This window comes from Heliangelus exortis, chromosome 19 (assembly GCF_036169615.1).
Source record: "Heliangelus exortis chromosome 19, bHelExo1.hap1, whole genome shotgun sequence".
Classification (NCBI taxonomy): domain Eukaryota; kingdom Metazoa; phylum Chordata; class Aves; order Apodiformes; family Trochilidae; genus Heliangelus; species Heliangelus exortis.
In genome coordinates, this window is record NC_092440.1 from 6,817,660 (window position 1) to 6,831,277 (window position 13,618).

A 13,618-nucleotide genomic window follows, 5' to 3' on the forward strand; every position below is an offset into this window, starting at 1 on the left:
GCTGTGATCTATCAGCAGCACCTGTGATTCATCAGCAAAAGAAAAGCTTACTGTTGGCTAAGACAAAAAACTTGGGAGGGGAGTGCATCCTTTAGGCAGTAATATAAAATTGCCCTTTTTTTCCTGAATAGTGATGACAGTAAAATACTTTGCCTACATTTCCATTCCTTAGACCATCTGCTTCAAATTAAACCTTTCTGTTTCTGGTATGATAAAGCATTATTTATTAGGACATTACATTAGATAATGCAGTGTTAGTATTGCTGTTATAAACCCTTAGTTTCATGAGTATGACTTCAGGGGCAGAACTGAATGTGTTTACTTCATGAAAGTGCTAGAGGCTGTATGAAAAAAACTAGTTTACCAGTTAAAAAAATATTTTAGTTTTTATAAGTCTTTTGTTTCACAGATATGTATTTAGATTTTCTTTCACGCCAAAATCTCCCTAAATTTTGTGCTGTATTTAACCAACACAGTTCTTACCCCTTGGTGATGCAGTTGCTTATAGTCAAGAAGCAAGTATCTGTTTCAAAGCCTTTTAACTGGTCAAGTCATGCAAAACAGAGTTGTCTAAAAGTAATCCTCTCTCATGCTTAACCAAAAGTGTCATAATTTATATCCCAAAAGTTTAAACTAGTGTATCATTTACATTATGCTGGGTCTAGTAGGCCAGGATGACATCAATATTTCCTTTTAGAAGGCCAGCTGTAAGGCCACAGTAGATGTCTGAATATATCTGGATCAAATGACATTTCCTTTTTCCCTCTCTCTTTCAAGAATAAATTTACAGATTTTTAAATTTACACTGGGAAGGTGATACGTGGTGACTGGATGCACATGGGGTCATGGAAAAGGCTTTTCAAAACCACATTTTTCTTGTTTCAAGTCTGCCTTTATTACTCGTTTTGGTTTGTTAAAAAAAAAGAAAAAAAAAAATGCCTGAAAGTTCATAAATTTAGCTTGCCAATTGTAGGCCAGAGACTTGCTCTTGCTCTCCCCGTGGCTGGTGGTAAAACATCCAAACAGTGACTCATCCCTGTAGTGATTCAGGTCCCATGCAGAAAACAGAAGTTCTTTGTATTCCTCATGTAGTTAAGTCAACCCCAAGGGCTGCCCTTGTGCCTGCTGTTGCCACAAGGATTTTCTGCCTCCTGGGGCAAAGCGACACCATTTGTCAGGCCACATCTGAACTGATTTTTCTGCCAGCCATTTGGCTTTCTTACTTCTTTTATGCTTTGTTCTGGTCACAACACAGTTAAGAGGCCACCCTTACTTTGGGCACCTTGCTTGAAGGTATTTCTGCAGCTAACCAGGGATAACCCCCTGGGAATCATCCCTGAATATTGGATCTAGGGCATCATCAGCACAAGGCTTTTCTGTTTTAGCTAACAGAATAATTCCATTAGTGGGGTACCATCAGCAGGTTTTTATCCTCTTAGGTGGATTTTCTGCTCACAGATGAACACAATAAAATTGGATTACAATAGTAGCAATATGGACTTACATATTAAAAAAAAAAAAGAGCAAGAAGTTAAATAGTTATTAATGTGACACAGGACTGTATATTCAAGCCAGTGGTAACCTGCAACAGATTGTTTTTAGAGATCTTTTTTTACCTAATTGAATGGCAAGTTTTACAAAACAATGAGATTGCCCAGATGTTCAGCAATGCATTTTTTGCTGAGGAAACCATTTTGATTATTGCTTAAGAACAGTCTCAAACTTTTCTGGCAGTGAGCTCAGTTCAGCCCTGGTATTGGTTGGTGCCACTGTCAGGCACCTGAGAAACCTGACTGTGTCTCTACTGGTATTTTGACCTCCTGTGTCAGAATATTTGTGCAATTGATGCACTTTTAATAGCACTGAAATTTCAAACTGAACCATTTGATTTTAGAACTCAGTTCCAGCAACTGAGGGTTTTATCAGGGATTGTAGGAAATGTAAATTTTCATCTATAAAATGTCCTAGAACCAAAGGACCTTTAATACAGGCAGATCTATTTCTCTGCCTGCACCGTGGGTGTGTGAGACAGAGACACAAAGTGGTGGACAGGGGAAAGACACTCAGCTGGGAAGTGGTTTAACTTCTTTAGCAAGAAGACTCTTTTCTTTTGGGATGGCACAGCATCCTTGTAGTTCTGCTCTAAGTACTGCAGAGCAAAGGAGCCCCATGAAGCATAAAAGATGTGTGCTTGGGGGAGGGCACAGACTCGGTTTTCAGGTGTTCTGGATTCACTCATACTGGTTGCAAACTGGCAGTGGGAAACCGTGTACCCAGCTGGTTAATTAGTGGAATAATGGGAATGGGTGCAATTTGTACTGTGGGGATTGTGGGAGGTGAATTCGAACAGGTGGATGGGAACAAGAATGCATAGTTATATATGCAAATATTTTTCCGTTAATAATGGCACCTGTAAAATCTGCCGAGACTCAGTTTCAATACAATTTATGGCAACATTTGCAAGCTGCTGAACTTAACAGTTAGAAATCAGCACTGAATTCAGGGTGTCAGCTGAGGAAGAAGGTGCTCTCTGTGCTGCTTTCCCCAGGGCTTCTGTTGTTAAGACAGCACCATTGCTGACCCACAAGTAATTAACGTTCCAGTTTGACCACAGAGCTTCTGTCACTGGGATACTGATTCTGAAGGCCATTTCCTGGTAGGGTGAGGAGCAGCGTGGAGGCAGGAGAGGGCCCAGCCTTGTTCCCTTGTCCCGAGCTGGGACCCTGTCCTGGGCCAGCTCGGCTCTGCTGGGACATTTGTATCCCAAAAAATTCCGGTTCGCTCTTCCCTCTGATGGCTGCAAGAGGCTGATTCCCATGCGAGCCAGCTCAGAGTTTGTAGCTAAATACAGCGTGGGTTTCACCCATCACATTTACAACCTCCAGCTCCTACAAGGGAGCTCTCACCCTGGCACCTGCACTAGAGGGGGGTAAAGCTCCGCAGAAATCTGTGCGCGACTGCCCGGGCAGCTCAGCCGCTCCTCCCGGTGCCCGGGGCTCCAAGCAGCCCGGCTGCGGGACACGGAGCTCGGGCTGCCCCGCGGACAGGCCCCAGGCTGAGGCCTCGCCGTCTTCAGGTCCCCGAGCACCGCCCGGGTGTCCTAATGGCCACGGCTGAGCGAGAGGGGCTCAGCCTCCCCGCAGCGAGGCTGGGCAGGGCGGGTAGAGCCGCCGGAGACTCCCCGCTCCTCCCTCCCGGGAGCCTTCGCGGAGGAATTTTGCCCCACGCCGCGTTCCGTCCGGGGCGGGGCGCTGAGGCGCGGCGGCGGGGCTGAGGGGGCACGCGGGCAGGGTCTCGCGCCATGTCGTTCCGCCGTGCCCTGGCGCTGGCAGCCTGCGGGCTGGCGGGCGGCTCCGTCCTCTTCTCCGCCGTGGCCGTGGGCAAGCAGCCGGCCCGAGGCAGCGGTGGCGACGCCGAACCGCGGCCGGGGGGCTCTCCCGCCGCCTCCGTTCCCCCCGCCTCCGCCGCGCCGCCGGGTTTGCTGCTGCTGCCGCCCGCCGCCGCCTCCTGCCCGCCGGCTCCCGGTTGGATCGAGAGACCCGCCGGTACCGGCGGATACTGGGACAGCAACTGGGACAGGTGGGTGCTGCGGTGCCGGAGTCTGCCTTCCCCTCCCACGGGTGGGGACGGGGAGGTTGGAGAGGGAGGGGCTCGGAGGGATCCCCCGGGTCTGCGGGAGGTGCCCTGAAAGCCCCCTCAGAGGAACCGGAGCCTGCGGGCCCAGGGCTGGGGGGATCCCCCTGAGGGGACGGAGCCCGGGGCTACGGAGCCAGCAGCCCTCGCCTCCAGGTGAAACTTGAGGTGGCGAACGCCTCAAAGCTGGGGATAGTTGAAACTCCGGGGTATTTTTGGCAGTTCCTGACGGTCCGGAGCCCCCCTGCAGGGATGTCCCCCCTCTGCCTCCAGTTCCAGGCTCTCCCCTCATCGGGTGCCCGGGCCTCTGGTTGGGTCCCGCTTGCATCCAGCGGGGCTGCAGAGCCGGGGCCTGTGGGGAACCCACACCCTGGGCAGGAGATGTGCCCGCTTGTTCTGAGCAGTGTGGAGCATCCCTCAGTGCTGCTTTGTGGCTGCATATTTTTGGGTTTGTTCATTAAAGGCGAAGCGTGGGCACGTGCTGGGCATGTTTAGGCCAAAGCTTCCCCCTGAAACTGCAAGTGAAGTGTTCTTAACCCCTTGTAAAGGGGACGTTGCTCTGAACCTTCGTTGCGTTCTTCATGGTCTTGAAATGTATTCAGCCAAGGGTTAACTGCATTTTTTTTTTTCTGATTCTTTAATTAAAATGGGCAAATGTTTGTATGGGGCATTGGCTCATTTAGCTTCCATCTGGTAGAATTATCTCCCTGGGGAGACTTATGTCAGGCTCCAGTTTAATCATAGTAAATCCATCCCTAAGCGTTGACACATTTTTATTGTATAATGCATCCTGGTTTGATTTTTTAGCTATTACAGAATCAAATGCTTACATAAATAGGATTATGTAGACCCTGATTATGGAAGTAAAACTTTAAATAAGGTTACACTTGTACTAAGGCTTCTTGTTTAACTGAAGATCCTGGTGTTTCTGGTTCTGTTAGATGGTTGATTTTTCTTCAGGGATTCAGAAATACTTTCAGTCTCTTGTAAATTGTGCTATAAGTGATGTAGCTGTCACAGTTGCCTGAACAAGTATATCTAGGTAGCACTTAGCAGCAGTGAAGGACAGTGTCCTGTATTATCATTCATCATGGTGGTGCAGACAGGATGTTGTGTAAACACATTTTCACAGATCAGTTTTTGTTTTCTGCTGCTTGATGTCTGCCAGTTGGTGTGGGATGGCTTTGGGTATACCTGGTTGAAGTCTTAATTTTGATTTTTGGATGAGACTGGCAGAAACACTAAACATGAAAAGTTGTCCAGTGACTTACAAATACACAAAGCATCTGTCCCCTTCTCTTTGGAGGAGGTGGGGATTGATTTACAAAGCTGTGAACAACAAATAATCAGATACTGCAATACGCTGACCAACCCGTGGCTTTTCAAGTCTGAAACAAATAATGCAAGTATTTTGTTTTCAAACTTCCTCATCATCTGACAGGATGCTAGGGTGTTGCACTTGTCCCTGGTGCTTGCACAGCTCAGTTATTGGGTAAAACTGGATACAGTTTCATTCACAGTCTGCAAGCTGCTGTAATTAGGCTTCTGTTAACTGAGAAAATGGGGGGAGAGGAGAGCTTTGAATTATTGTCTACGTTTCTGGATTTCAGGTACCTTCCTGTAGTTTCTGAGTGGCTCTTCCAAATAGTTTTATTGGAAATAAAGCTGAAATATCAGGATTTTAAAATATGCCACAAGAATTGAAACATTTGTCAGGCTGATGGGGATGTCTCAGTGATGTGCAGGACTTCCTGGAGGAAAAGTGTGAAGGGCACTGTCACAGATTATGCCTTTGTTAGGTTTAAAAATGGTCTCTAGCATTGCCATTGCTCTTAAGCAAAGCTCTGTTAGCTATGGTTTTGGGTGATCTTTTCAAAAGGGAATGCAGAAATCTGGATTTGTCAGCTTCTGAGTTTGTGCCCTAAAGGAATGTGTTTGTCTTAGCAGTAATAAAAGTTTTGCTGTTCATAAACATTAAAAAAACCAGCTTATGCTAAAAACAGGGCCTTTTAAAGCCACCTGTGCTGTGAACTGTAGACGTGTGTGAAGCAGCAGTTTTCTGTGACCAAATTACTTTGTCTCAAACAGAATAAAAATTATATTTTTGATTAAAATTCAACAGAAAAATTTAATTATAGTAATAGAAGTATTCAGATCTGGTATGAGTCTAATTAAAAGTTCTTTAGGTATGAGATCAAGGGAAAGGATTTACTCTCCAAGGTAGAGAGTCAGCAAAAGGATTTTTATTAATGGGGTAGGGATCAGTGCAGAGAAGGGACCAGGAGACTAATCTGTGGAAGGTTTGGACAGGGTTGATAAGGATAGTGCAGCCTTGGTGTCAGCAGCAGGAAATCTGTGGCACTAATCTGTGTTATGGGGGGGAGGGAGGGGCTGTGTGCCTGGTGTCCTCTGGAGAAACTGGACCAACTGGGTGCTGAGAGGTCACTGTCACTAACAGCAAATTTGTGTGTCAGTTACACCTTTTAACCTATAGCATTAACTCTTTCCTTTTTTTTTTTTTTTTTTAATGCAGGCTTTTATTTATAGCTCTCACACAATGGTTTTGTGATCTTAATGGCTAACCAGTCAATTTTTAGTACTTCAGCTGTATCTGGAAATAAGGCAGGACTACCCATCTGTAAAATTCCTCTGCCTTTTAGTCTGCCCTGTCTAAAAATGGCATTTTAAATGTGTTTGTGTAGACGTGAACCACTGGCTCTTATCAACCTCAAAAAGAAAAATGAAGAGACTGGGGAGGAGGAACTTGCCTCACGCTTGAATCGCTACAAAGCAAAAGCCACCAGGCACATATTCCTCATCCGTCATTCCCAGTATAATTTGGATGGCTGGGCTGATAAAGACAGAACTCTGACCCCACTTGGTATGTACTGCTGGGAGCATCATTTTAGGAAGGCTGCCTTCCACGTGCTGCTGTGTTCATGGAACTCAGCTCTGTTTTGGGTCTCACTGCCAAACTTTAATTAACTGCCTGGGTCTTTTGTGGCAGAAAGATGTTGTGTCCATTTTTCATCCTCTAAATGGAAATATTAAAACATGCTTTGCAGAGTTCAAAATACAGTTGTAGAGAAACTTCACAAAGGAAATTTCCAATTATCCTGAGGCTGCTTAAACAGATGTCCATGTCAGATGACAATTCCCCAAGGCAAAGGCTTTTAAACTTAGCTCTGTGACTAGCTTTGAGATAGATTTCTCTTAAAAGGTGGTGTGTGTTTCTGTTGGTTAATTTACTGCCTTATGGAATGAAAAAGTTACCTGTCTTTCAGTTGGAGTGTTTATTACTAAATGCATTTCACTGTTGCTACTGTACACGGTTTCTAATAAATTACATGAAATGAGGATAACCTCTGTCTGTGCTAATCTAAAATGATCCTGTGACTGGGTCTCAGATGTTAATTAGTATTTTTAATAGTGTGCTTAAAAAGCAGTGGACACTCCTTCTTGATTATATGTATGCCAGTACTATTTTGAGGGGCAAAGTGTGCAGTGCTGCTTGAGGTTCTAAAAGTCTGATGCCAAATGTTTGGTATCTTTTTTTTCCCCTAGACTTAATCACCAGTGTGCAAACAGGACTGAAATGCTCATTTCAGGACTGAGGTGCTATTTTAATGTGGTAACAGGGCTTAATCTTAATCCTGTCTCATCCTGTGCCTTGGCTAAATTACATAAAGTGTCTCCTTTTCACCTACCTACCTGAAAGGTGGGGTAAAACCTTCCCTAAGATATCCAAGTGCTGTGGTTCTTTTCTGTTCCAAGATGAGGGAAATTTATGAAAAATGCACTGTCAGGTCAGAGCCCATCTGTTGGACACAGCCTCTTCTCTCTGCTCCCTGAGCACAGAGGTGGCAGATGACCTGGGTCAGCAGCATCTTTTATTGGAAGTGGCTCCCTTGAGATGGGGCTAGCAGGGATATTCTATATTTTAGTGAAAGGCTCTGAAAACTTCATATATATGTATACATATATATACATTCATATATATGTATACATATATATATATGTATATTTATTGTGAAAGTCTTTTTAAAAATCCCAGTTAATTTTCCAGCTGATGAAAATAAAACTTGAAATTGTCAAACCAATAAGCTTGATCTGAATAAGCAGACTCTGGTAAAAATGTTTTCCAGTTACTTTCTGGAAGGAAAAAAAAAACCAAACACAAAAAAAACCCCACCAGACATTGAGGGAGACCTTTATTAACTGCTGGACAACTTTTTTTGTAGTTTATGTGAAGCACTTGCATGAGTATCACCTATTTATTTAATAATGTCATTTTTGAGGTCGAGAGCAGGCTGAACTGACTGGACACAGGCTGGCAAGTTTGGGATTGAAATTTGATCAGATTATCTACTCCTCCATGACCAGAGCAACTGAAACAACTGAAATCATAAGCAAACACCTCCCAGATAAGTGACTTCCCATAATTTTTCATTGTCTTTTGATTTTGAGTTTGATTAAAACTGCTTCTAGTAGAATCATAAGTTTGTCCTTGAGTTTAGGCTGAGCTGTTTTTAGCCATCTTCCAGCCCTGTGTGAGTATCTGTGTTTATAAAGAAACTAACAAGGCTAATTCTGCTTGTTTCCATTTTATCTTTTAAAATACAAGTGGGATCTGCTCCTCTGTATGTGCTGCTGTGTAGAACTCTGCTGGTTGTTTTTTCCCCAAGTGTTTTGTAAACAAGGACTGTCACAGGTCCTCAGAACTGGCTCAGTCCTCAGCCTCAGGGGGCAATAGTGCAGGAGGAAAGAGGATCATGAACTCCATTTCTTGTAGTGATGCTTGGTGGGCTGGTTAATACAGGCCCTTCTTGTGTGCCCTGCTAACCTGTGTGCAGGGGAAGATGGGGCACACTCACAAAGGTTTAAGGTTTTCTTTTTAATGCAGGTGGGTGGCTGCTTTGTTCTGTGCAGGGTTCATCCTTATTGTGGGCTTTTAGCTTTTGTTTTGCTTTGTATTTTTCTGGCTTGAGTTTTTGTTGTGTGGGGTTTTGGTTTTTTTCTCCTCTAGTTCAGACATACCATAATCTAAACTAAATATATTTGACTATAATGGGTATTTAGTGGATATTCAGGTATGAGTAGCTGCAAGTCAGGTCTCTTAACCATTCTGTGTTTGCTTTCCTAGATATCCTGCTTCAAAAACACCCCAAACACACACACAGCCCTGCAACCCCAAAAAACCTGACCTAAGCCACTTATCCTTCCTTAGAATCGTAGACTAAAATATTAATATAAGTATTTTGCTTCAAAAGTGTAGCATTAACACTAATTAGCATTAACTAGCAGTAAGCACTGACTGACATACATCTTTTCAAATGCATTTCTTTGAAGCACAACAGACTGAGAAGTCCCAGCTTGCTGTGCCAAGCTGTGCTGGCTGCTCTCAGCTGGAATAAACTGCATCTTCCAGTGACAAAACACTTGTGTTGGAGAGGGTCACACCTTGATAGGAAGAAGTGTGTAGACTAAAACAGTCTTCAGGGTTGGGGGAAAGACTTCCTTGGTGGAAAGAATATGAAAATGTATTGATCATAGAGCTGTGGGCCTGTTTGCAGTGGCACATAAAGTAATAAGTCCTTTCTGGATGTGTATTTAATATTTCAGGAGTCAAAAAAATCAGTACTGATCTGCTGAGAGAGGGAGCACCTATAGAACCAGACCCTCCAGTCTCACATTGGAAACCAGAAGCTGTGGTAACTTTTTACTTGAAGTAAAAAAGTTTGGTTTGGTTTTTGTTTGGTTTTTTTCCGAATTTGTTTTTTTTTTTTAATATACTTTCTATTGACTGCAGTGAGTTGCAGTGCCTGAGCTGATGCTTTTAATCGTAGCCCTTACTTAGATAATTGCATACTTTTTTTTTAAGTGCACAGAGCAGTCCTTAACCATGAGTTTTCCCTGTGAGGAACTCTTCAGAAGACACAGCCCCTGCACAGGTGCAGGGCACGTGCTGCTCTGTGCAGTGTCCCCATTCTGCCCTCTTGCCTTTAGCAGTATTATGAAGATGGAGCTCGGATTGAGGCCGCGTTTCGGAACTTCATCCACAGAGCTGATGTGAAGCAGGAAGAAGACAGCTACGAGATCTTTGTCTGCCACGCCAACGTCATCCGATACATTGTCTGCAGGTATGGGTTGGGTTGGGTTGGGTTGGGTTGGGTTGGGTTGGGTTGGGTTGCACACTCAGCTCTGTGCCCTGCCACTCTCCTTTCCTGAAGGAGAGTTTGGTGGTCTGTGGCACTGCTGAGCTAGGAGGTGAGGATTTGGCCTGAAGTGGTTAGAGATCAGTGCCTGCTCTGTGAGCAGCTGCTTCTGTAGCATCATTGCAGGATTAGTTTGCAGATAGAGGATAAATCTGGAAATTAAAGCACTTCCATTCTCATCATGAAGTGAAAATGGCTAAATTGGTGAGATTCTAAACCTTTTTTTGTGTCCGAACAGTCTGTTTAATACCATAAGCTTCTGCTTCCCATAAACCTCATAGACCTCAGTCCCTCTATGGGCTGTTGGAAAAGGCAACAAATAGAGCATCTGTCTTTTTGAGCTGAAGGGAATTTGATCCTACACAACTTAAGATTGGTTTCATTCTGAGAATCTTTACTAATGGAAGTTTTTGTATTATGTTCCAGTTAGTGTGTTTTTGCATTAACATCCAGTATTGAATTAGAGAGGAGAGTGGATCTCTCTGCTGCCATCAAGGTTGTTCATGAAGGAGAAAGCAGTTCTGGATCTTTGTCCCTGTATCCAGTCAGCTGAGTCTGTATTATTCCTCTCCTTCTCAACAAAACACTGTAAGATAATTTGTCTTGTGCAGGATAGATGTGATTAAACTTTAATCTGATCAATACCTACAATTTCAGTTAGCATCATTTAACTGAGCTAGTTCAATGCCAGCCTGTCTGCTCTGTGGACTGCTTTAGAGCTCTTCAGAATTGCTATACTTGAAATTATTGATCAGGTGAACAGAATATTCTTTCCTGTGCCAAAAGAGAATCTCTTTCTACTGCACAGGCTTTTTCTGAAACAGCCATACATTTGCTCTTTTTGCTGTTTCCTCTTTTTAACTAGCAGAGACCTCTCTTCAGTGTCCTCCATCCCAGGCTGTCTGGTATCACAGCTGAACACAATCCATTGTTCCCTTTGGATCTAGCTTGACTGGAGCCATTAACTTCATTTCTCAGCTTTTTTAAGACTTAAGAGTCAAACACAAGTTATTCCTTACTGTCTGAGACAAAAATGTTTGAGACAACTTGTTTTTTCCTGCATGTTGATGAGGCTACAGAGCAGTGCACACACAGGTGTGCTCTTTGCCACCAGGATATTGGGGTGCTGGCCCATCCTCTCCTGTGCCATCCATTGTCCTGCTTGCTGTGGGGTTGCTCAGGGAGCTCCCAGCACCCTGACTGTTGGAGCTTCTGCCATCTGCTGAGTGGAATTAATCTGGTGTACAATAAACACACCCATCTGCTGGGCTCTGCTCAGTGCATTATTGGCACTGGTCCTGTTACCAGCACTCTGTTCTCCTGTCAATTGCACAGGGAAAATATTTTTTCTAGGGCTGACTGGGAGCATTTGCATGCAAGTTGCAGAGTGACCAGCAATTATTTTTTCCCCTTATATGGCACAAGAGGTGATGGTGTAAGCAGCATGTTAATGTAAATGTTTATGAATAAATAATACTTTTTTGTTTGTGTTTTTTTTTAAACCAGAGCTTTGCAGTTCCCCCCAGAGGGCTGGCTGAGAATGTCTCTGAACAATGGCAGCATCACTCACTTGGTGATCCGTCCCAATGGCAGAGTGGCCCTGAGGACATTGGGTGACACAGGGTTCATGCCTCCAGAGAAAATCACACGCACCTGAATGAGCAAAACTGCTGACTGCCCAGGAGCTGCCTCCAGTGTCTTCACACATTTGGCTACAGTACCACTTGGCTTTTCTCTGTTATGTTGGGGTGTGATGCTATCTTTAAAAATGTCTTTTAGCCCCTTGCCTCCATACATGCTCGTATCTGCCTTTCAGTCCAGAAAAGAGGAAATCTTTGTAAACCTGAAGCTCTCCAGTCCTCAAGTATTCCCCAAAACTCAAAGCTGAGCTGTGGAATACAAAGAGTTTGAATGTCTGTGTGCTCAGCCATTGCAAGAGCACCAACTTCCCCTCCTGCCTTGCCCCCTTGAGTTTCTAAACCAAATCTTGCTCCTGTGGTTACTTTTCTTGTGCAGGAAAACTGGTGTGGGAACTGGAAGGAACAGTCTTGTATCAGTCTGCAGCTAAAACTGAAGATGAGCCAGCTCCTTTCAGCTCTTGAAAAAGGTGACAGAGTATTCTGCTGTTCCAAGGCCCAAGGAGTAAGGGTTTGGTTTTTATAAGCTGTTGAGGATTTATGTTTATGTTATGTTCCCCACTACCCCCAAAAAGCTCATGTAAACAGTGCCTAGAGGTTGTAAGCATAAAGCAAAGAGGGTAAAACCCCATTTGCCTCAGAGCTGTGGTGCTAGAATTAACCACTGCATATATTAAATGTTCCTCCATCCTCAGGAAATCCTTAAAGCTATTCTGGACTTTGTTCTGGTCTTGTAAAGCCTTTAACTGCAACTTGGTTTGTTGAAGGATGTAGGAATGGGTTTGTAGCAGTAAAATGGAAGGTCAGGAAAAAAGCAGTGATCTTCTGCAAGTGCTTCTAGTTACTGACTCATGCACTTCTGAGGTGTAGAGTCTTGTTTCTGCTTTCTCTCATTGATTTGTGTGCATTGATACCTTGCTTTCAAAGTAATGACACTGCTGAGTTCAAGGTCATGGTTCTTCAGGTCAGGATTCTGTGCTTTCAGAGCAAACTGCTGCTTAAAACTGCTGTTGTCTGAATGGCTTCCTGTGAGATGGCTTTTCCAGGCCAAATGTGCAGTACGGGTATCAGGAAAAACAAATAAATGGCTCTGTAGCTCCTCTGTACAGCTCTGACATTGCTGGGCTTGCTGTAGGAAAAATAGAGGTGGCAGGGCAGGGGGTGTCACGGTTGAGGGGAGGCTCAGAAGTGTTTCATGTGAGGGAGCCCAGACTCCTGCAGGAAATGTAGCTCAGTACCTGGAATGTTGAAAGGTGTCACCATATGCAGAGTCTGCCCCGGTGACAGAGCACATCCTGTGGGACAGCAAACATCCATAAACCTGTTCTACAGGTTCTTGTATCACCAAGAATATTGCTGAGACCCTAAACTCCTGTCAGAGCTGTATGAAGCATAATTAGGGCACACACCCTTAATGAGACAAAGTTGATAACAGGACTGTTACATCAGGATGATGTCAAGGCAAGTGGGGCTGGTAGGCACCATGATCATTGTGTAGTGCAAGTATGTGGGGGCAAGAGGAAACCATCACAGTGTCTCATTGGTGCAATGAGAGTAACAATTAATTTACCAGTTTTTGTCTATTATTAACTTTTTAAAAGTTTTGAATAAAAGAACTGGTCTGTCTTTCTTCCTTATCTCTTCAGCTGAATGGTTGTGTGTTCCCTGAACACTGGGAAGGGCTGACCCGTGGCTTGGGATCACCCAGCTCTTACCAAAAACTAAACACAGTGTGATGCTTTCAGCTACTCATTTAATTTTTAAGAGAAAGTGGGGTAACTGTTTTGTTTGGTTGTTTTTTTAATTAACCAAGTGTCATTACAAATATACACAAAAAGCACAACTAATCTTTTGCACTTTGAAAAGTGAACTTTTGGCTAAGAAAACACAAGTTAAGCAATAGCAGTCTGATTTAAAGTGTCTCCACAGGCTCAGTGCAGAAGAGCTTTCTTGACAATTGTGAATGATCACCTTGCTACATAAATTGCTACTTCTTTTTTTAATAGCTGAAGTAAATGTATGGTTAGAAAAATTACCTCTTCAGGATGCAGTACAACTGGACTGATGCACATTATATAACAGTTTAAAAAAAAATACTCTCTTGACCAAAACAAAATTACAACATGAAAGGTG

The 13,618-nt window shown here is 43.9% G+C and overlaps 1 protein-coding gene across 2 annotated transcripts; it reads left to right on the forward strand.

Moving 5' to 3' along the window:
* Positions 1 to 3,226: 3,226 nt before the first annotated feature.
* PGAM5 (PGAM family member 5, mitochondrial serine/threonine protein phosphatase) lies at positions 3,227 to 13,122 on the forward strand. Of its 2 annotated transcripts, none has more exons than XM_071763665.1 (6): positions 3,227 to 3,579; positions 6,336 to 6,514; positions 7,932 to 8,054; positions 9,253 to 9,344; positions 9,640 to 9,773; positions 11,355 to 13,122. In XM_071763665.1, the coding sequence occupies exons 1-6, from the start codon at positions 3,302 to 3,304 to the stop codon at positions 11,503 to 11,505; spliced, it is 957 nt and encodes a 318-aa protein (XP_071619766.1). In that variant the 5' UTR covers positions 3,227 to 3,301; the 3' UTR covers positions 11,506 to 13,122. The 2 variants fall into 2 exon arrangements, with proteins under 2 accessions (XP_071619766.1, XP_071619767.1); XM_071763666.1 differs by having other exon boundaries at positions 9,643 to 9,773.
* Positions 13,123 to 13,618: the final 496 nt, after the last annotated feature.